Source organism: Hippoglossus stenolepis, chromosome 16 (genome assembly GCF_022539355.2).
Source record: "Hippoglossus stenolepis isolate QCI-W04-F060 chromosome 16, HSTE1.2, whole genome shotgun sequence".
Lineage (NCBI taxonomy): Eukaryota > Metazoa > Chordata > Actinopteri > Pleuronectiformes > Pleuronectidae > Hippoglossus > Hippoglossus stenolepis.
In genome coordinates this window covers 15,095,472-15,116,395 of record NC_061498.1, presented here as the reverse complement: position 1 = coordinate 15,116,395, position 20,924 = coordinate 15,095,472, and the positions used below count along the sequence as shown (strand labels likewise).

Genomic DNA, 20,924 nt, shown 5'->3' with positions numbered 1-20,924 from the left:
TCTATATTAGAGGTGAAACTATGAGTCAACCGAGATAAGAAGAAATAGAAAGTTATTGATAATCTATTACATTTTTTCGAGAACAACTTTAAGCATCTGTTTTTGTACAGTTGGTCGCACAAGAAATTCCACAGTGTCACCTTAGACTCTGGGAAAATATGACATATGACTAATGATTTGACATTTCTGAATAATTGAATCTAATATAATCTAATATAAAGTAAACAGACTAGGACTGATAGAAATATGAAACAAAACAACCTCTTCTTTTGTTTACTTTGGAAACCACATACAATTTAAACAACCACTTGCAAAAATAATCAGCTTTTTAATAAATACTTAATCAGCAGAAGGGTAAACTACAACAATATTAAAAATCAATTGATAGTTGAAGCCATGTTTCAAGCTTTGTTTTTTCCAGCTTCTGAAATGTGAGGGTTTGTTATTTTTGGTTAGTTTTACATGATTGTAGACTGAATATCTTTGGGTTAAAGAACTTTAAACCAGTTTGGGTTTATTTGCCATAATCTACAGACCAATATTGATCAACTCATTATTTGACAGTAAAAAATACTTGTTAGTTGCAGCTCTGCAAATGCGCTGAAAATCAAATGATAATACTGAAATATTATAATCATCAACCCTGCAAACACTGCGACAGAGAACATGTTTGTTCTGCTCCGTCCACTATAAAGTACAAGATCCAGCCGAGGCCTGTTAGGGACAGGGGGAAACAGCAGTGACAGGAGCCCCCTGAAATGGCCACAGTGGTAGGACGCTCGAGAGGCAGCGCACATAGCAGCAGGCAACCGGTGGGACTGGAAGTCTAATTAAAAACACAGCGCCTTTCCCGCAGCTGTGGTCCGGCCCAAAATGGAATCGCACAGTGCGGTGAGAAGAGTGGGAGCGAGGGGAGAGAGAGAGAGAGGGGGACGCAGACCGGGAGGTTTAGAACTACCGGGACACGGGCTGCATGTTAGAATCTCCTGTCATACCTCACAGCAAAAGCGTCTGCTGAACTTTCAAAACTCTATCCACACACACACACGCACACCCACACAAGGACAGAAGCTCGGACGGCCGCAGATTCCAGTTCAGGTAGATGCAACGAAAAAAGTACACAGCTTGTGGATCTTACCATGAAGGGCCTTTGAATCCTCTCGGTTCTCTCCATACCTCGTTTGCCACGCTTGCCACACCACGGCAAACCAAGCTGGCAGCGCCGGAGTCCACAGACAGTTACGTGTGTGTGTGTGTGTGATGTGTGGGTGTGTGTGTGTGTGTGTGTGAGAGAGAGAGAGAGAGATAGTGGCAACTAGTGTGAGTGTCTGCCGGTTAGTCTGACAAGTGCATAAGTGTACATGTGTGTATGTAATGTGTGTGTGTGTGTGTGTGTGTGTGTGGTGCGTGTGTGTGAGTGTGTGTGGTGTGTATGATAGAGAGAGGAAGACAGGAAAGAGTGCTGTATGTGTCAAACCAGGAGAGCGCTCCCTTAACCTCCAACCCCTTCATGCACACACACACACACGCACACACACACACACACACACACACACACACACACACACACACACACACACACCCACCCTCCACCTACTGCCCCCACCCACCCACCTCCACAACCCAGAGGAACGTGAACCTTGTGTAGAGGAAGGGGAGCTGGAGCTGGCCTGGGGTCGGGTTGCAGGACTTGTGCTACATTTGCAAACTGGGGAAATATATTTAGCCCTGGCCGGTCCGAAACAGGGACGTGAACACACCAAGACCCAGAAGGAGGCTTGGTATGCAGCCGTCAGCCATTTGATGTCCCCGTTGACGTGGGAGGGGGGCTGGGGCAGTGCCCGGGGAAACCCCCCTCTCCTTCTCTCTCTCTCTCTCTCTCTCTCTCTCTCTCTCTCTCTCTCTCTCTCTCTACATCTCTTTGATTCATTCCTCTCGGCCTCTGTCCTGATGTCATTCTTCTCGACCTGTCTCTCCGTCTCTTGTCTCCCGGATATCAGGGTGTCAGACGAGGTATTAATATGGATATGAGGGGAGGAAGGGGAGAAAAAAAAGAGGGGGAGTCCGGCTGGTCCGATGAAACACCAGTGAACTGAGGACATGAAGCTCTTGAAGCAACTGTCGCTCAACTACCTTTAAGTACCCGCTGAATAGTTGCTGATCAAAATCCATTTATAAACCCACTACATGTTGAACATCATCCAAAATGTGTTGTCTTGTATATTACTATGGGCATCAGTAGGCTAGATAGTGTTGGATAATGTTAAAAATCAGAAAGGAGGTCCACAGGCTGATAGGTGTGGTTAAATGGGTGGTGGTGGTGCAAGGGGGGGGTTCTTATTTGTCCACTAGAGGGCGACCTCTGACACAATGACGGGGGCTTCTCCATGGCTACAGCCCCCGACCACCTCCTCCTCTTGTGTTAGTGGCTGATGACGAGACGGCCAGCTGGGAGAGGTGAAAAAAAAAAAAAGGAGCCACTAGTGCAGCAGCAGCAGCAGCAACTGGTCTTCATATGTCAGGACTGACAGGAAGATGGCTGCTGTGTCTCTCTTTCACATACAAGCCAGGATGTCATCTCTATGCAGCCACGAAAAAACAAACATGGATGGATCTTTACTCCGGTGGAATCAGTTACTACAATGCTCTTTCCCTCCAAACATGGTTTTCAATTTATCTAAAAAAGGTGAAAACATTTCACGCTTTGTAAATCGCAGTCTTGGGACGACAGAAAATTAGGGCAGCGTGAGATGGGGAGACGCCCAAAATCATTAAAGCCACATTTTCCCCAGGAAATATGGTGGTGATCAGTCACTGGTGAACATATTACATTTAGCGGACGACTGAAAAAGCTGCTGCAGAGTCTAATTAATGGCAGCCGAGCATAAGCTGCTGTTTGTTCTTGTCAGCAGCGTGAATATATGGTTGATTACAGGGAAATGGAAGTTGTATTGATGTTTTGTTTTTTTATATTAAGCTCTTTTCTCAGTTCCTCCATGTTGTACTGGTGATGTGCCGAAGGGCAAATCACGTCACATCTCGCAACATAAATTCGGGTGTCAATAGCCACTTTCTGCAATTTGAAGGAACTTGGAAAAGGAACTGGAACGGACCATTAGTTTTGGTCTCAGAGCGAATCCACAAACGTGACGCAGCTGCCATGTGTTCGTCGTACCTTCCGATTTGATGTGACATTATTGTGCTATTATAATGTTGCATGTGAGTGTGTGTTTCTCTGGCTGGAAATGAGATAATGCCATAACATCGCTGGAACAACAGCAGACATGTTGCATATTCCACAGAGCAGCCACGGCAGCAGACAGTTCTCAGGCTGTCTTCACACACCTGAAGACAGAGTGTGTTTTTGTTGAACTCGACACACACACACACACACAGACACACACACATGGACACTGAACAAACATCTAGGCGGCACCACCTCCCTCCCAACACACACACACATACACACACACACACACACACACAAGCCCATCTAAACATCATCCCCTCCGTCTCTTCATCCCACTGTGTCTGCACACAGAGGGAGACTCAGTGGCCCGGTTGCCATGGAAACCAGGCCCAGTGTACCAGCCAGCTCTACCGTTGGCTGATTGTGGCTCTCGTGTATTTGTGTGTGTGTGGTGAGTGACTGTGCACTTGCGTAGGTGTGTGTGAGACTGTAAAGCCTATACAGGGCTCTGCTTTGAGTTCCTCAAGGAGAGGCTAAAATAGGCTGTATGTACAAAAACCTATAGGGCGCCTGTGTTCCTCTTTTTCTTTAATTAAAACCAGTTATTATAATTTTTTATCTTAACAAGGATTCAGGAATAACTTCCATGTGTAGAAACACTAATAGACACTTCATACGTTCAACGGCTGAGTCGCTAAATTAATATCTGGATTACGTGCGGCATTTCGACTGTTTGAAATCCCTGCTCGTTCCACTGTCAGTCTATTGAGTGAAATAGCAATAGCTCGAGACTGGGAGGATATTTATCTCAGGATGTGTTAAATCATCCTTTCTATGGTTAATGAGTTCCTCAAAGAGTGCGAGTGATTATGAGTCCTGCCTAACCTGCAGGCCCCAGTGCACGTGCTCCTTTAGCAGCCCCGAGTCCAAGAAGGATGAGGTGGACGGACAGGTGGTGTGTGCAGGCGAGGATGCAGCTCTAACCTTTAGAAACCACAGGAGAGTTCAGCTCCCTGTGTTCACCAACAGTGATAGGATTTCTTCTCTTTTTTTTTTTCTAAAGCAACACCAGCGCTGAACAGGTAAATGTCATTCAGCACAGGGCAAATCATTTCCTCTCACAAATGAAGAGGTCAGACGGAAAAAAGGGGGACTCATTTAGCCGTGACACAGTGTGGCTTTTAAGAAATGTCATGTCCAGACAAGGACTGCTCAGCGGGTCCAGGGCGCGAGGCCTTAAACCCGGCCTCCTGAAGTCCCTGAGGAGAGGAGATGTTCCTGTCCGAGGACGAGAGCCTTCTTGACCAGTGACATGTTTCCCTAGCTCTCTCCCAATCAATGCCTCCACATCTGCAGAGCAGGGCGGGGTCAGGGTCAGAGGGGAGGAGCGTGAGGGGGCGAGTCTAACACCTGGGGACTGATAATCAGTATCCGAGCCCTGAAGGAATCTCTGCCTGTGTCTCTCAGCTCCGCCACTGTGACAATAATGCTGTGCACAGCTGTAGTCACCAGGGTTTACTGCTGATGTTATCAAAGCCATTTCAATGTGTCAGATACAGAGCAGTCTGTGGGCTGCTGGGACACACATAGGTGGAGAGAGGGAGAGCCACCACTTTTAAAGGCAGGAAAATGGAAGGTTTTCACAGCGTAAAAACTGAGAATAAAACTGGGACATGAAGAAAAACTGAGGTGAAAACTGACATAGGGATATAACTTATAGAATAAAATTGCAAATAAGACGCCTTCAACTCTGAAGTATGATACATTTTTCACTAATCACAGGAGCCAGAAGGTTTTTCTTTTTCAGGGATTATTTTCATTCCTGTTTGCAGTACATCTCATATCCGTATAAAAGTCTTATATATATATAAATACATATATATACACACATATATATGTATACATATATATACACACACACACACACATACATACACACACATATATTTATATATTTGACCACTTCCTATACTATTGTGGGATAGGGCAATTTTCAACATTTTCAATAAATTCTCAAAGAATAATTTGTGGATGTGGATGCACATGTTTAGGGGACTGATATTTATGATATCTAGTGAATTTAAATGTGGGTTTTATAAGGGCACCGTTGGGCCTCGGCAGAGGTATGCACTATACTGAGTGCCATTCTAAGGGAGTGTGGTCATGCCACAAATATTTCATGTATCCCTGGCTGTCTTTGCCAGAGATTCCTGCAGGAGATTTGACTTTTAAACATAGACATAATGCAAAATAGAAGACAAACTCCAGACTAAACCTCCAGGAATCAAAGTATTTCAAGGTTCAGGATCCAATTATTCCATTCAGGTTATTTCCTAGTTTTGTCCAATTAACTTTTAAAGATGATTTATTAATTTGTGTAAATTGTGAAAGTTGGATATGCAATAAAAAGTAAAATACAATAATCTTAAGTCTGGGAGGAGATGAAACTAATTTAAAGGATTCACATTTTAATAAGGAGCCAGTGAACTCTCAGCATTAAATGTGCTCACTTTGACTCCATTAAACTTTCACATGACTCTTCATTAAATAAGTTGAGAGGAAAGTGGAGGCTGAGCTCTCTGAGGGAAGGATTAAGAGTGACACGTTACCTGTCGGACAAAGCTGTTGGAGGTGGTGTCGGAGGAGGTGCTTCCGTCCGAACGCTTGAATCGGCCCTTCCTCTTGGCGTACTTTCCCTGAAACCAGAGGGGGATGGAGGACGGAGAGAAGAGAAAGAACACAAAGAAAGTTTAATGGTGCTGATCCATTATAACTTATCTTGACATATTTCTTTGAAAACCCCATTTCCAGAGAGCAGGATGACCACAAACAATTGGCGTAGCATTTGTTAAAAGCCTCTGAATATGATCAGGCGTTCAGATGGAGGCAGAGATAAAGCAGCACGAGTCCCAGACCGTACAGGAAGTCAACCAGAGAAGATTTGTCTATAGCGTGTCCGTGAACAGGCTTCATTACTTGTCATTTTTCATGTTCTGATGCAAACTGGGACCTTGTAATCTGATTGGCAGGCCCCTGGCAAACGGCCTATCCGGGTTGGGCAGAGGCCACACATTGCATTATGTTCCCACTCTGCCCACATCGCCATGGTTACACAATGCCGACTAATCACATTTGTTGGCAATCAGAGGACTGGCTGTGTTGTTCGAGGAGAGAACAGCTGGTTAGGAAAACGCAGCGGCACAGAATAATGCTTAGAAAGACAAACACAGCAGGTTAATGTACAGAACATGTCACCACATCTACACAGCACTTTACTTCTTCTTTCACCCAGGAGACACCTGTGTACTCCTGTTCTCTCATGAGGAATGGGGTATAGCTCAGTGGTAGAGCATTTGACTGCAGATCAAGAGGTCTCTGGTTCAAATCCAGATGCCCCCTGGTTTCCTGTTGCATAACTTTCTTTAGTAGCAGGAAGGAAGGTGGTTTTGGTTTTTTATCTTTAACCCTGTTAACTACACATTTCCTGGTAGGACTGTTCACTGAATAAAAAAATTTAAAAACTACAGCTTCCCAGAGTGCAAAGTGACATCTTTAGTCACCAGTACAAAACCCAAAGATATTTAATTTACAGAGATAAAATCCAGAATAAAAGAGCATAAACATGGAAAGGTGGCGCGTTTATGAACCTTTTTTTCCCCCATGAATGACTTAAATAAATATTCAGTAAGTACATTATAATTAGAAGAACATTATGTACAAGTGGTTGTTTTTTTGTCATGCAGTCTGCAAAACAGCTGTGATTTAAATCTAGCTTCATATAGATACTGAGACGTCTCGTTAACTAACTCAACAACACGCTAAACACGACGTTTTCCCAAATGGATCACAGGCTATAAACGTTCGGTGAGATTTATAACTGAAGCAAATTCAAGTGATTGTTGAGCCACACTGACTGGCTGGTACCATGCGGAACCAAAAAAGTGTCAAATATAGTGATGATCTAGTCAAAGGTCTACCTCGTCAGATTTGAAAAGATATTTTCTGATACAATGTTGGAGGACTGATATTTATGAGTGTGTACATTTTTTTTTGTAGATCCAAAATGAATTTTAATGTGGTTTCATTAGGGAACTTTTGGGCCTCGGTCTAGTTTTCAAATAATATGCAGCTGACATCAGAGGAATCAAAATAAGAAGTGTTTTCCTTGCACATGATCTATTATCCTTTTACTGAACATTATCCCTCTGATCGCTGAGAAACAGTTACTTTCATCAGCAACTCTTCACACATACTGGATTATAGCAAACCAACCAGCTTTCAACCCTTCACTCTGCACACAAACATCCAAACACTGAATAAAACCTGTCAACTGCTTCAAAGCTTAATGTCTGAATATCTGTTCCTGGGTCAGCAGGCGCGATCCAGAGACAAGGAAACTACCTGCCAACAGTGATCCCTCCTGGACTCAGTTATCACTGTCACATCGTGTGCAACAGTTCAGACTGTGGCCCTCGGAGCGATGACGCTGCCTTTAAACAAACATGACCTGTAACACCAGCAGCAACTGGTGCGAACACAGAGAAAAACAACCACACTGCAGCTGAGAGGTTCAACAGATGAAAAGAAAAACAAATCTGCTGCACGCTACTCCCAAAAAACAGAGCTCACGGTTTCAATAAAATTTATTTTTAAATTCCTGTAGAGCAAAAATAATGTGTCATCTCTGCCTTTTGTGTGACGCTCGATTAAACGCTGCTGGACCGAACCGCTGATGTTCTCTCATTTGAGGGAGTTGTTATCATGCTGTTGTATGTTCAAGTTCTTGCTTTTCTCATAAGATTGGTTTTAATTTGTAATTTGATCCAATAATAACTGGGTGCAATGTCATAATTGACAGCTGACACTGACTCATGATTGGTTGAGCACGTGTTTGGGCCTGACCTCGATACCACGGCTCCATCCTCTGATCGCTACTGCGCAGCCTCGGCCCCAAATGGCATCATCGTTGGCATCATAGATGGCAGTGTTCTATATACGCAATATTTTTGCTCCATTTATGGCTAGAGGGAGGAAGTCGAGACACTTCATCTTGTTCATCTTTAATTACGATCTATGGGTAACATCTTAGAAAACATATATCAGGAAATACCAATCTGACAGTGACGATGGATCACTGCCTTGTTCTTTCAAACGCTTTCGAATTACATTTTTTGCTGTTATTATTCATAAAATGTGATCTGATCTGGATCTATTTAAAAAATACAGACAATATGCTTTAGTTAATTCCACACAAACGATGAAAAGCATTGGAGGGGTGATGTTTACCCTGTTTGCAATGTGTAAACCACAAACAGGCAAAGTTAATGCTTCTTCTATTATGTAACAATGACGTTTCGTTAACAATGACACATGATTGGTTAATCTAAATAAGCTGTAGTTCGTGTCTCTAATGTTATTTGTAAAATGCATAACTACAAAATATGACGTCCTGATGACATATCATACCATACCATATCATCATAAATGATATCTATAATAATAATAATATAGTTTTTAACTGTGCATGACATCATATTCTGCATCTCCTGTCAATGAGTGAATATCTTATTATTTCGAAATCACTCAGTCACCCTCTCCAGCTTTACGCAAATCAGCAATTCTTGCCCGTATGTTCTGGGCCCTGTTTTTTTTTCCGTGAGGCAGGTTTCACATCAGCAGGTATGTCTTGTGAATAGCAAATCACAGATTAGCTCTAACCCACATCTACAATCTGATTTTATTGATGTTTGCCAACTCCTGCATTCAATTAGCTTGCGTTGATGTTATTAGCCTTGAGGTTCTTACTCTTGTTTCAAACCTACGCTGTGAATGTTTGAAGGATGAATTCTAAATTGAGAAGAACGGTGCAGTGATTTGTGTTTTATTAGTAGAAATAGATTGTTTAGGAATAAGTTTAAGCTAGATGATGTTTTAAGACAAATGTGTGAATGGAGGTTATACATGTTTTTTCAAGGTTTGCTTGGGACAGCAGGACGAGATGGTTTCAGGAGACCTATCAAATCTAATGGATTTTTATTTTAGAAAGATAATTTCATGTCTGTCTAAAAACAATAGTCACATTGTCTTGTAATCCTTACTCCTGTTCACACTGGTCCTTATGAGATGCCCTCCTCATGTGCTTTCAGTGTAAGTGATGGGCGAGAAGCTCTAAAGTCTTGGTTCTGTGTAACAATATTCAATTGTTCTCTAATCTGAAGCCAACATGAGGCTTTAACGGCCAATTTATACAAAATTAAATTGATATCTTCCAAAGTTACTGAGTTTTTAGTTCATAATTTCCTCCTTGTGTTACTATCCGTTCTTTGCAGCTCAACAGGGAAACTTTGAATGATATACATCTGATTGTACAAACTCAGGCTGCTGAAGCCTCAGAACTTACAGATAAATGTCTGAATGAGAAAAAAACTAAACACTGTGGATTTCAACCCCCATTTCTACTGTCTATTAAAAGTGTGTTAGGATCTTTTAACAGGAGGAACAATTGTGGCAACCAAGAACTGTTTCAACATCAATATGAGCACCTGACTGTTGTTCACTTGAGAGACAGCACTCCGAAGTATCCTTGGGCAAGATGCTGAACCCCAAATTGTCCCAGAGTGCTTTGAGTTGCTGATCAATCCAGGTTTACTATAAACTGTCACTATCCTAACACTAACAAATCTCAAGTTCATCTGAAAAGTGAAAACAAAGCTGAACACACCCCAATTATCAAGATATCATCCACCAACGTGTAGAGTGAAGGGCGTCATTTCGCTTTAAGCAGTTATCTTACTGATCACCTCGGCTTGTGATTTAGATGATCGTCCTCATCCAGCTGGAGATGTTGCTCCGCCACCAAGAAATCTCACCGATTAAGTTTCTAAATAAAATGTTGAAATAGAGATGAAGCCCTGACTATTAAAACGAGTCCCTGTTGATAGAAATAGAATTTTCTTCAAGGATTTGATGGTGACAGTTTACACAAAATTGAACAAAATTTAACATGACGTGTCTGTGGGTGCTGGTAGAGGTGTGTGTGTGTGTGTGTGTGTGTGTTTAAGGGGGTCTCTCTCTACGATCAGTGCCATGATGGGGCGAGTTCCTCTCAGCAAAGGGCAGGAAAATGCCAGAGGAAAGATGATGGGGAGGCTTCCTCCCGGTAAACATCCTCCCAGATTAACAATATAATTAAAGAGGTAGTTGTGAGGGGGCAGGGGGGTTTAAACTGGAGGGATCGTGTGTGTGCGTGTGTGTGAGTGTGTGTGAGTGTGTGTGTGTGGAGGGAGGTTGATGGCGAGGTGCACAATATCACGACCGCCAGAGTACACTTCACTTCAGGCGTAATGTTCCAATGCCTTAGAGATCCACTATGATCTGCAACCTGATGCCGATGATCAGCAGACACAATCTTTCGTCCCCACCCCCAGGCCCTGAATTCTCAGTTAATTTCTTCTTCGGTGGTGCGGCCCCGGGCACACTGGGTAGAGAACTCGAACCATCTCCTTCAGGATATTAGAAATGTGGTTTTCCTGCTCATCTCTCCACATCAAGAGTTACAAATGCGCATATAGCAGCGTGACAGCATGAACTTTATATCTAATTGATCAAAGATGCCACACACACACACACTGCACAACACACACACACACACACACACACACACACACACACACACACACACACCAATTCCTGGTGCCTGGCACAAGGAAGGGGGTCCATCTGTTTCTCGGCCTTGCAGCAGATAAAGATCTGATTTCTAAAAACACCCAGGATGAGGTGAGGTGGCGGGAGCAGGATGAAGACGGTGGGACATCCAGAGTGGAGGCAGGAGGAATAGGGGAGCGCTGGGGGGGGCGCTGGGGGGGGAGGAGGGAGGGAGAGAGCTGGGAGGTGTGGGAGTAAAAGAGGAGAGAAGAGGGACTTGGCATGGTTGGAAGCACTGGTTATCTGTGGTGCTGTGTTGTGTGAGGTATTTTTTTTTTTTCCTTCTCCAGAGAGACAATGACGGAGCTCAGCGTGGGTGTGTTTGTTCTAGATATTCTCATCATGTTTCTTCAGTTTTTTTTTTTTTCATTCTGACTAAACATGCCCACGACACCATGTCACATCCTAAAAAGCTGCAGTTTCTTTGTGGCTGTGAAAACACTGACACCATGAAAATAAAAAGTGAAGGGACGTCACTGGATAGGAAATCAACTCACCAAGTTAAATTTGTTAAAACAAAACAAATTACGGAATAAGATACAAGACTTCGGTCATCACCCAGCAGAACCCAATTCAACTACTTTATAATTTAATGTTTTCTCTCAAGTCCAGCTCTCCTCCACAACATCTACTTGGTTTATGAGAGAACCAGCATTACATCATATCCTCACATATGGTTACACACATGCTCACTTACTGTAACCAACACATTTACCCTGCCACACAGAAGGAAATGATGTGTGAAATAATAGATCTGAATCGAAATGATGTAAAACTGCATCACAGCATCCATTCATTGCTTCCTGGTAAAAAAAAAAAAATCCTACATCACAAGCAATTCAGGTTTAAATCAGTGCAGAAGAAAAAAGCGTTGGACTCTCGTTGGGAGGAACAACCTGTTAATCCTCAGAAGTGAAATGGTTGCTGTCAGAATAAATGTGAGCGCAGAGCAGACTTTGTGTTTCCCCCCCCCCCGTGTCTCCTCCTCTCACCTGTGTGTGTGGATGATGGTCGAACATGTCCATTTGGATCTCCTGGGTTGAGGTCGAAGGCGTCCTGGACATACTACTTTTCTGTACCATTGATTTAACTTTGTTTAAAAATATATATTCTCAGCTTCCTGTGTCTATGATGCTGTCGACAGACTCATCATCATCTTCTTCTTCTTCCTCTGGTTTTTCCTCTCTGGTCTGGGAGGATGGTGAAGCCGCGGATGTGTCTGTGGGAGCTGGTAAGAGAACAGCTGCCTCCCTCCAGCCTGTAGCTTTACACACAGGCGCACCGGGCTCCGAGCGCCGTCAAGTCTGCGGAATTGACGCAACTGCTGCTTTCAAAATAAACGTCAGTGAAAATGGGAAGAAAAGAGGGCAGCAAGTAGGAGGGGTCTCAATTACATCATGTTGAGGTGGTAATACATTCATTTTCCTATTTCTACTTTTGTTGTTTCTTCCAATGAACAGTTAAAAACGCAGCCCACAGAGGATTTATTTTTATTTTGAAAAAAAATCAATCAATCAAAGCAAAGCGATCACAAAACATCTCAGAAGGCAAGGAAACTAGGAAATATCTAATCTAATCTAATGTAATCTAATCATAACAGCCATAAATCAGTCTAAATGGAAAAAAGTTATATATTATATTATATTATATTATATTATATTATATTATATTATATTATATTATGTTATATTATATTATATTATATTATATTATATTATATTATCCATTTTCTATACCGCGTATCCTTTTAAGGGTAATGTGGACAGCTGATATTGGGCGAGAAATGGAGCGAGAAGGGTACACATCATCCATTATGTTCTACTAGTATAGTACAGTACAGTATAGATTTCCCTCTGGATCAATAAAGTATCTATCTATCTATCTATCTATCTATCTATCTATCTATCTATCTATCTATCTATCTATCTATCTATCTATCTGTCTGTCTATCTATCTATCTATCTATCTGTCTGTCTGTCTATCCATCTATCTATCTATCTATCTATCTATCTATCTATCTATCTATCTATCTATCTATCTATCTATCTATCTATCTAGTATAGTGTAGTATAGTATAATATGTATAGTTGGGTAATGTAACAACAAAGGTCCAATGTGGAGATCACTATCCCATGAGAGATCTATTGGTGATCTTTATTCCAAAGCAAAGTAAGTTAGGTTCAAATACATTTCCTCATGCGTCGATCACACAGGATTTGCAGGTATCAGTGTTTTGCTTGTCAGTGTATTTTATTTTATCATAATTAAAAAAAAATTAAAATGAGAGAGTTATTTGGCAAAACCAGACTCGTGCATGCAAGTGTATATTTTATGTTTCACGATAGGTATTCACATGTAACTGAATTACAGAACTGATATTGTTATTGCCTTGAAAATAACGTCATGATATTTCTGTTTGATTTAGAAATACCTACCATGTAATATAGGCCACATGATACTATGGCATCAAACATGACATTGTAAAACAAGTAAAACATAGTAGTGATATCACATTTAAAATTGAGAGTATGTTAATACAACATAACTGAGGTAGTCTTGTATCTGCCTATCGGGCTTTTATTTTGAAGGCAGTATCCTGAAGCTACCGGTATAGTCATGTGGTTTTCTCACACTCCAGCTGAGAACCGTGTTCCACGCCCCGCTGAACAGACCCCTCCCTTACTCATCGATTGATGGGGGGGTAACATCTGAGTTTGGTAAGACACTGATCCCCCCACAACACACACACACACACACACACACACACACACACACACACACACACACACACACACACACACCCCCACACCCACACCACACACACACACACACACACACACACACACACACACACACACACACACACACACACACACACACACACACTGGGACCCTGAGAGCAGGGGAGCTGCTGCTGCTGCTGCTGGTGGTTTTGGTGGTTGTGACTATGGTGCTGTAATGAGGGTGAGAATGGTTCAATTTCACAGTTAGTTTGCTGCAGCAGCAGGAAGTATCTGAAGAAGAAGAGGTTTTGATGCGGCCTCGAGCAGAAACACCAAAGAGCTGCCAGCTGCACGTAGCCTCCAGGTCCATAACTGACCCTATTATGTTCTGACACAGGGGACTGGGTGTGTCAAAGGCCCCAGAGCTTTAAGAGCCCCTGACACATGCCAGAAATTACAGCTATATGTGTTCAGTACATTCTTAAACATCCAAATTGACATTTAAAAATGGAAAAACAATTACACAAATACAAAAAAACCCATGCATTCATTACAATAATAACTATTTACTTTATATTTATCATGGATGATACATTATATAGATATTTTAGCTGGTTTCACCACCTGACAATTATCAGTTGTGCCACCTGAAAACAAGAAATATGATGAATAATTGCTTTTTTTATTTCAAATTCAACAGTAGTTTTAGTCAACAGTTACTTTTCAAGGTTTTTTTTAGAGGATAACAAATTATGGTTTACGTGCATATACATAATGATGGAATTCACACTGGAACTGGCACACAGAGTCACGGAAAACACATCATACCCAATTCTTCATTTCAGCCTCTATATATCTACACTTACACTCCCGGTAGAAATTTGGTTTATATAACCTCACAGCGGCTGGGTAACATCATGACAATGTCACAGAATGCCAAATCTGATACAGCAGTCATGACCGAAAACAGACCTTGATGTTTGACTCAAAATATGTCTTGTTAATTTGTTTTGATTTTTGCCAGTTAAGGGTGACGCAGTGGTACAGCGGTTAGCACTATCGCCTCAGAGCAAGAAGGTTATTGGTTCAGATCCCAATTTGACTGGGGCCTTGCCAGGTGGATTCAGCTTTATTTATCAGCCCTGTGATACACTGGCAGCCTGTCCCCATCTCCTGCACAACATCAGCTGGGATTTGGCTCCAGATGCACCAGTGACCCTCAAAGGATGGAGTGCCACTTTGACTTTTAGCTGCTTGATGATGTTTGGATTTATAAACATATCTCTATGAGTCACAATCAGCCGACAGATATAAAAGCTTGAAAACCTAAATAATGTTTATCGTCATATAACAGAAAGGGCTTTTAAATTGTCAGGTTTATTCTGAGTGTAGCAGTGACGAGAGCTAAATACTGAGGTCACACGGCACAGATGAGATCACATTGAGTGATTAAATAAGCCTGAACAAGCTGGGGCTGAGTCATCCACCTCCACTTCTCACAGAAATCACCCAGGGAGGTGAAGGGAAACCTGCGTGACGTGGTCTGATTCGAGCTGATGGCATTGAAACACCCACAAGACCGCCGACAGTGGCTGCTGCTCATACTTCCGCAGAGATTGGTAGGAGGACGCTTTGCTCGTTAAACTCTTCAAAATAAATGAACAAAAAAGAGAAGAAGAAGCAGAGAATCAGAAGAATGGTTTACTTTTAAAAATGATGACAGCTTCCCTAAAGAGTTTCAGGTGGTTCTCCTCTGGATCACTTGTTTTCCTGCTCTGTGGTGGTGCCCAGAGGAAACTGTGTGGACTGAGTCAACGGCAGCTTTTTTCAGTTTTCTAGAAAAACCTTTGCATTTGGCTGATATTCTTGTTCACATGCTGTGAATGCGTCATAGAGTCAAAGACAAAGCTGCACAGTGATCATCAGAAGGCTGGACACTTATGATCATGTGGACAGATAAATGAGGTTTACCATAGGGTTTGATCATTCAAAATCACAAAATAGTGTCAATACCATAACAAGTACATATTATTTTTTAAAGACATTTTTGGGCATTGGTTAATTGAGACCAAGACAAGTTTCCCTATAGGACATTAAAGTTTACGTTGCCTTACCTTTACATAAACCCATTCATTGTGACTACGTTTTGGGGGGTTTGTTATAGATTCCCTGATTGTTACCAAACAGCAGAGGAGTGAAACATCATTATAATATAGTTTAAGTATAGTAAATTACCCTGAAAAGGCATCATTGTCCAGACACATAGGGATAAACAGTAAAGACCCCAACTTGTTTAGGATTTAAACCTTGTTCTTCTCTCACTGGAAGACACATTCTTTCCCAGAGAAGTACCGGGTGGGTCTTTTTCACCACCCGGTACTTTGGGTTATACTTTGCCTGGTGACAATGATTTTGTCTGGTAATCTGGGTTATGTGAGGTGAAGGAGCCACACAACTGCTCCTCATGCACCATCGCTGTGTGCAGCGTTGCCACGGAGACGGGCTGCTGCCAGAGAGTCGGTTGCAGCCTTAATAAGTAGTCGGTCAGTTGGCAGCGTACCAGTTGGCTATTTTTACAAATGTCTTTGTAAGTGGCCTCTCAGTAAAGCACTCACTGCTGTCAGTTATTGTTTTCAGTGGAGGCCACTCAAAAGCCTGACCGGGAAGCTGTCTAATATCTTAATTACTTTTCAATATTCATTTTTCCTCTGATTCTCCTGTAGACTCACATCCTTAAGTTAACTTCAGGTGCATCACTTTAGAGTTCAGATCGTATCAAGATACTTTGGGTTTGTACAATATTTTGGGAACATAAACATTTTTTCTCCTCCAACTGTGTTGTTAAAGACACAGTTGGAGGTGTTTTATGACCTCTGGTTAATAGTACCCAGGGTCCCTGCTTTTTATATGCTTCAATGGTCATTTATATGAAAACATACAAAAAATGAATGGACAAACAGCCCTCTCCTAAATCCGAATGACTTTTGGCTTTACAGGAGAAATGCTGAGATGCCGTTTCTATTAGAAAATATTGGCCACACAAATATTACCAGCAGTTAAACAATAATTTATTACATAGAGGACAAATAAAAACAATGAAAAATTACATTAAACTACAGTAGAATAAAAGTTATAATTATAACTTATTTCATTATTTATTTCATTATTTGATTTTTATCTTTGCAACAAAATGTCAAACCTTTTGTGAGGGAGGCCGAATTGAAAGTATCACATCAAGGATTCTGTAGAAAAACTGGCAGAATTAGTGTTTTTGGTTTATTATTTCAATTTCCCATCAAAAATATACAAATGCAATTTAAAAACCACTCAAACATCGTACTGTATGTTCCTTGTGCGGTTTTTGGACTCAACACCGCCACCACGTGGTAAAACGGCAGAAAGCACCTAAGCACTACTTCGCCCATAATGCATTGTGAAAACGTTGGTCGGTACCATCATTGTACGAAGGGGGTTTAGGGATTCTAAAGTTTCAAAGTAAAGTCCGGATTGCATTTGTCGTTATCGATTCTATACACGTGTGCGTTTTAAATAAGGTAAAATAGCTGCACTGAGGATTCTTTCATATGTTAACAATCTATTTGCTAAGACGAGGCTGGTCAGTGCTGAATAATGGAGCCTCCTTTATAATGGTAGCTCCCGGCTCGTCTCTCCAGCCTTCCTTTTCCTACTGAAGTAGCAGCCATGAGGTAGGACCGCAGCCCAGCGCGTGATAAAAGTCATTATTTAGCTCTTAAAAACAAACATGTTAACCTCACACCGCCTTAATAACATCGGCGACTTCCTCGTTTATCGACACACAAAGTTTAAACCTCTTTGAAACATTAAAATCTCTTATTTTCACGTGTCTCAGTGTGACACGATGTAGCAGACGTGGAGGCCATGTTGTAAACCCGGCTGCCTGTTAGCTTAGTGCTAGCTGTGCGGCTAAGGGCCACTCGGCTCTCTGATTCGGTGTAATAACTCTGTAAATCAACAATTAAACGAGCCACGTCAAATCCTGTCGAACACGTGGAGGTAGAAGCTGTACGTTTATTTGTGTGCTGTGTGTCCCGCAGCATGCTCAGGCTCCAGAAGAGGCTGGCCTCCAGCGTCCTGCGCTGCGGGAAGAAGAAGGTCTGGCTGGATCCTAACGAGACCAACGAGATCGCCAACGCCAACTCGCGTAAGTGGAGCAGCAAGTCGTCTTTCAGTCTGAATATCAGCGTTACATGTTCAGTTGACTGTGACAGTGAAATCCCTGCCAGCAGCTACCGGCTCCTTCTTTGTAAAGGCTCCAGCACAGTCGCATACACGTGTGATAGCCTGGTGCATATAAACTAATCCACAGTGGTTAAGGAATGAGTGGAAAGTTCTGTGTGGAATTACTGATTGTCTTTGAGGTGAACTCATTGAAGTACAGCACCATTACAATAGGCTGATGGCTATCTTTTTCACATTGCAGCTTAATAGTGTCAGATATGGTCTGTTATTTGACCTCAAGTCGTGTAAATACCCTCCTCCTCTTTAACTATGTCTGGGCTTCCTGTTGAAGTGCGTGTGAAATCAAGCCAGAGCTTGGATCACGGTATCTGCAGTTTAATGAATATAGTCCCCTGTAAAAATGAAAATACAGTCAATGGCTGAATAACTTTTAAAATACCTTAGATGTCATTCAGAGTCTTAAATATTTTCTCTTGCTTGAATTTTATGATCATTTTCATTAATCCAAGTGCCCACTTGATGACACTGAATCTGACCCCAGGTTCCATTAATTTATAAGTGTATAACATTATGAATCAGTGTTGAAGTTCATTTGAAATAAATTTTGTCCCTATTGGTTTTCCATCGTGTTTTAACACTGTGTGGTTCATTGTACAGTGTGATGGAATAATTGACTTGTTGAACCCTGCAGAAACACGATGATTGAGGCTTAATAAAGGTTAAATGACACAATCCAAATTTAGCAATAGATCCACATCTCTTGATCTTTGAAGCTCTTATAACACAAGCTGTTTTCAGATGTGACCCATGGGTAAAATCTGATGAATTGGCTAGAGTTTACCTGCAGTTTGCCCAACACACAGTTAGGGTTAAACATGATTATGTTCACAGCACCCAGATGCCGGTATCTGCTCTTAACACCTAAAAACTTGCCATTTTTGTCTTTTGTGTGTGTCACTGCTTTTTAGCCCCTCACTCGGGACATTTGCTTTCAGTCACACATTCACCTCCTCCGGAGAAAATGGGGAGGATCTGTGGAGTTCAGTGCATGTCTGAAAGCAGCTATAGTGTATATGCTGTATTGTCCTGATCTCAAATAGCAATGTTGTTCATATAATTAATGAATAGCTCTAGTTGTGTGGTAATCACATTCACAGCACTGGTGTTCTGGTCTTGAATGTTCTCTTGGATCATTACTGTTTGGTTGATAGGAAGAATATAATGTTATTATTGTGGTGTTATTCAGTGTATCCCTGTAGCTCACCTGTTTCTTTCTGTGTTCAGGCCAGCAGATCCGTAAACTGGTGAAGGATGGTCTTATCATTCGCAAGCCTGTTACGGTCCACTCCAGGGCCCGCTGCCGCAAGAACACACTTGCACGCCGCAAGGGAAGACACACTGGTGTCGGTGAGTTGAAACTGTCCCTGAGCTGATGTTTGTACGTAATGTTTATCGTAACTTAACAGAACATGTTTTCAGATTGCCAAATTGCAGGTCAAATGAAAGAGGAAACCATTAACAAATTTTAAGTTATACCACTGAATTGATAAATTGAGGAATCTGAGTGAGACAGTATTTACTGATATAGTGGCCAGTAGTATGGAGTAATTGATGATGGCGATGAATGTGTCCGGTAAAGTTGACGTATCTACTTAATTTATTTTCTCAGGTAAGAGAAAGGGTACTGCCAATGCCCGTATGCCAGAGAAGTTGTCCTGGATGCGCCGCATGAGGATCCTGCGTCGTCTTCTGCGTCGCTACAGGGAGTCCAAGAAGATTGACAGGCACATGTACGTTCATGACTTCCTGTTGTTGCTCCTTTTGTTGGTTGTGTCGATCTGCTGCTGATGTACAATGATGGATTATATTAAAATGAGGTTATTTCAGGGGAGCTGAAAACATCTTGAATTGCTTTTTAAAATTAAACATGCATGTTTATAAAATTAAATTTTCTGTTAAATGTTGGGGAGGATGAACTTACATTCTCATAGAAACTTTTTTTATACTGCATTTATTTCCCTTTGTGGCAATGGGCTCCTTTCACATTAACAAACTCTGAAGGTGTTTGTAAATGTTAAACTGAACTCAATTACACCCCTAACAACACTGGCGTTGTAGATTCTTAAAAAGTAACAGTCCTCTGCTATTACTTTGTGTGAGCTGAATTTTTGTTGATGCCCTTTTCCCGCTCTGCTCTCCCTCAGGTACCACAGCCTCTACCTGAGGGCCAAGGGTAACGTGTTCAAGAATAAGCGTATCCTTATGGAGCACATTCACAAGCTGAAGGCAGACAAGGCCCGCAAGAAGCTCCTGTCGTAAGTCAACACCCAAACTCCATTTCCTGTTTCCAGAACTTAAATACAACCGTATTAGACGGCTGCATTTAGATCATTAAGGCTCCCAGTCATACACTTTAATGGGCATTCTCGTTATGCTCTAAACTAAGTTATGTGTGGCTCCACACTGTAAAACGCCTTTGCACATCATCAATATGTGAGCACTGTTTTTTGTGCACCAGATTGCTTGGGTTAGTTCACATCAGATTTATTATTGAAAACTGTTTCCATTATGAACATGTGTTGAATTATCTGAACTTAAAGTTGCAGCAGAACCATGACTTCACGTTTTCAGTATTTGTAATCAACTGTTGCTTTCTCCCTGCCTCTCCTACAGCGACCAGGCCGAGGCTCGTCGCTCCAAGACAAAGGAGGCCCGCAAGCGCAGAGAAGAGCGTCTCCTGGCCAAGAAGGAGGAGATCATCAAGAACTTGGCCAAGGAGGAAGAGGCCAAGAAGTAATCTGGCTCTGTCCGTCCTGCCTGACTCTGCCAACAGTCAAGTTGTGACAATAAAAGTGTACATAAAGACACCGATGGTCTCCTGTGCTTTGTTCTCTCATAATGAAAATATGTTATTAGCAGGAAATTATTGTGGAGGGGGAAAGCAAACCGCTCTGGTCTACAAGAGACTTTGAAGCCAAGGTGATTTTTTTTTTTTTCTCCTTGGCCTCAAGTAATTGCTTTGGCATTCTGCATTTGGCTGTGCAGGGGGTTCCAAATATCCATGAGCAGTAATTTTTTTTCTTTCA

General features: G+C 41.9%; 2 protein-coding genes and 1 non-coding gene across 7 annotated transcripts in view; 2 read left to right on the top strand and 1 right to left on the bottom strand.

The window, feature by feature from the left end:
* Window positions 1-12,151, bottom strand: part of cacnb1 (calcium channel, voltage-dependent, beta 1 subunit) — a 29,688-nt gene extending 17,537 nt beyond the window's left edge. For 2 of the 5 annotated variants that reach the window (XM_035179913.2, XM_035179915.2), the window contains exons 1-2: window positions 11,887-12,148; window positions 5,800-5,886 (exon numbers count right to left, since the gene is read on the bottom strand). In XM_035179913.2, coding sequence (XP_035035804.2) covers window positions 5,800-5,886; window positions 11,887-11,976 — 177 coding nt within the window. In that variant the 5' untranslated portion in view covers window positions 11,977-12,148. Of the gene's footprint in view, window positions 1-1,138; window positions 1,511-5,799; window positions 5,887-11,886 lie in introns of those variants that run through there. The other 3 variants (XM_035179917.2, XM_035179912.2, XM_035179916.2) reach the window with 3 other exon arrangements.
* trnac-gca lies at window positions 6,518-6,589 on the top strand. Its single transcript has one exon. It is a non-coding gene; the product is annotated as a tRNA-Cys (tRNA).
* A 5,023-nt stretch (window positions 12,152-17,174) lies between the features above and the next one.
* On the top strand, window positions 17,175-20,705 carry rpl19 (ribosomal protein L19). Its single transcript, XM_035179940.2, has 6 exons — window positions 17,175-17,324; window positions 17,694-17,800; window positions 19,123-19,245; window positions 19,508-19,628; window positions 20,043-20,153; window positions 20,512-20,705. Exons 1-6 carry the CDS (start codon window positions 17,320-17,322, stop codon window positions 20,633-20,635), a joined length of 591 nt encoding a protein of 196 aa, XP_035035831.1. The 5' UTR covers window positions 17,175-17,319; the 3' UTR covers window positions 20,636-20,705.
* The last annotated feature ends 219 nt before the right edge of the window (window positions 20,706-20,924 follow it).